Source organism: Carya illinoinensis, chromosome 9, assembly GCF_018687715.1.
Source record: "Carya illinoinensis cultivar Pawnee chromosome 9, C.illinoinensisPawnee_v1, whole genome shotgun sequence".
Classification (NCBI taxonomy): Eukaryota; Viridiplantae; Streptophyta; class Magnoliopsida; order Fagales; family Juglandaceae; genus Carya; species Carya illinoinensis.
Genome location: NC_056760.1, coordinates 40,766,834 through 40,769,103, shown reverse-complemented (window position 1 = coordinate 40,769,103; position 2,270 = coordinate 40,766,834). Strand labels below are relative to the sequence as shown.

General features: G+C 34.7%; 1 protein-coding gene across 1 annotated transcript; it reads left to right on the top strand.

The window, feature by feature from the left end:
- Positions 1-370: 370 nt before the first annotated feature.
- Positions 371-2,184, top strand: LOC122275225. The gene is made up of 3 exons (XM_043084206.1): positions 371-550; positions 651-977; positions 1,779-2,184. Exons 1-3 carry the CDS (start codon positions 481-483, stop codon positions 1,943-1,945), a joined length of 564 nt encoding a protein of 187 aa, XP_042940140.1. The 5' UTR covers positions 371-480; the 3' UTR covers positions 1,946-2,184.
- The last annotated feature ends 86 nt before the right edge of the window (positions 2,185-2,270 follow it).

Below are 2,270 nucleotides of genomic sequence, written 5' to 3'. Positions count from 1 at the left end.
AAACAAAAAACATAAATATTGAAAAATATATCGTGCTCTATAATCTTTATTTCTAATTACACACACACACACACTCATAAATAACTCATAATTATAAAAGCTTTTAAATAAATAAAAATAGAAACGTCAAACATTTTACATACAGATCGTTCGATGCATGGAATGTAGTTGCAATATTAGGTTAGGTATATAACAAACTAGTATAACCTTGAACCTACCAAACGCGTCTCCATAAATAGACACGCGTTAATTTGGGTTGAATTCTTAAACAAGCAAGCTGGGGAGCTTTCAAAGGCGGTGACTTCTCCCAAAGTCGGTCCATAGATACCGTTTTGGTTGTATTGTCCGAATCTTTTCACCTATATATACATGCCCTTCTCCATTCACTCTCAAAACAACATTATATACTTTCTCTTCTTTCCATATTTTTCCTTCGGTCGGAACCCAAAGCATAACACGTAGTACAATTCATTTGCAAACATGGCTTTTTTCTCATCTAAATTGCCTTTGGCTCTCTTCCTATCTTCTCTCTTCCTCCATGCAGCAATATGTACGTCTACTTAATTTGAACGTTCTGATTCTGAGTATTAATGAGTCTTTATTTATTTATTTTTAATTTGCTTGTGCTTACGTGTTTGTGGGTAATGCAGCCGAGCTGGTCTGTGAGAATTTGCCATCGAATGTTTGCGCGTTTGCAATAGCTTCGTCGGGGAAAAGGTGTTTGCTGGAGACGGCTGTGGGTGGGAAAGGAATCGTGGAGTACCAGTGCAGGACATCAGAAGTGGTGGTTGAGGGCAAGTCTGAATACATAGAGACCGACCAATGTGTTAAGGCTTGTGGTGTTGATAGGAAAGCTGTCGGAATTTCATCGGATGCCCTTCTTGAACCCCAAGTCACTGCCAAGCTTTGCTCCCCGGATTGTTACCAGAAGTGTCCCAACATTATCGATCTTTATTCCAACTTGGCTGCTGGGGAGGGTAAGAATTCTTAATTTATTTATTTATTTCCAAACTCTCCTGCCTTTATTTATTTTATTAATATCTTTCGCGAGACATAATATATATAGAATTTTAGACGAAAAATATATTAATTCTGGAGATAATTCATGAATGTGATGATCGAATGTCCCTAACATGAGATCCTCATCATCATGTGTTGTTATTCTTTCGCAATCCCGTTCTACTCACGAAAGCTAGCTCTTCTATGCATGATACCTCATCAGTACGTTAATGTTTTTTCTTTTTTGAAGCTTTCCCTTCAATCAAAGCATTCTTCTTTCTATATATAAATAAAATATTATTGAGGTTTCCTTTTAATTTAATCAACTATATGAGAGAATGTTATACTTTAGAATCCTACAATTACAACTCTTTTTCCGATATAGCCAACAACATATATATATATATATATATATATATAATAGTTGTCATTTTATAATCTCTATTAAAAATATATATGTATAATATTACCGTTACTTAATTTATTTGTAACTAATTAATTACTCTTCTCTCAGCTTTTAATTAATTAAGATCCAAACAATATTCATGAAATCGTGTCACTTTATCTATTTTTCGTTTATTTAATGGTTAGATTGTAACAAAAGAATAAATTGAAATATAAATTTTAGGGGGGGGGGGGTTAAAGTATAATTTTTCATTTATAAATAATCATAATTTGAAAGATCGTGACTAATTACGATCTAAATTTATAACATAGGTAACACGTTGTTATTATATTAACCATCTTAATTTATCGATTGCTTGTTTTGATACATGCAGGAGTATCTTTGCCAGATCTTTGTGAGGGGCAACGCACTAACCCTCACCGTGCCATGAGCGAGCTTTTGAGCTCTGGTGTAGCCCCTGGTCCCGTTGTTACTGATCATCATTATTCAGCGGAATCAACGCAGGCGCCCTCCTCTGCTCCAGCTCCAGCTCCCCTGTAATCATCTTCATGATAATGTGGTTTCTTGATCAAGACCATATTGATATTCCTTTGAGATTAGTATAATTAATGAATGAGGAATAATTATTATTAATTCAGATTGAATAGAAAGTTGAGGGAATGAGGTGTTCATTCTTTTGTGAATCGAGTGTGTTTGATCAGGAATATTTCTATCTATGTAACTTTGTGGAAGAGTGTATATTTCGCAATCAATTTTATAAACTAAGCTGGTTTTATATATGTTTTGGAATTAGTTTTTCCCCCGAGATTTATTAATTGAAACTGGAGGAGGGTTAATCCTCTTCTTCCGGGGGCCTGTCGGGTCA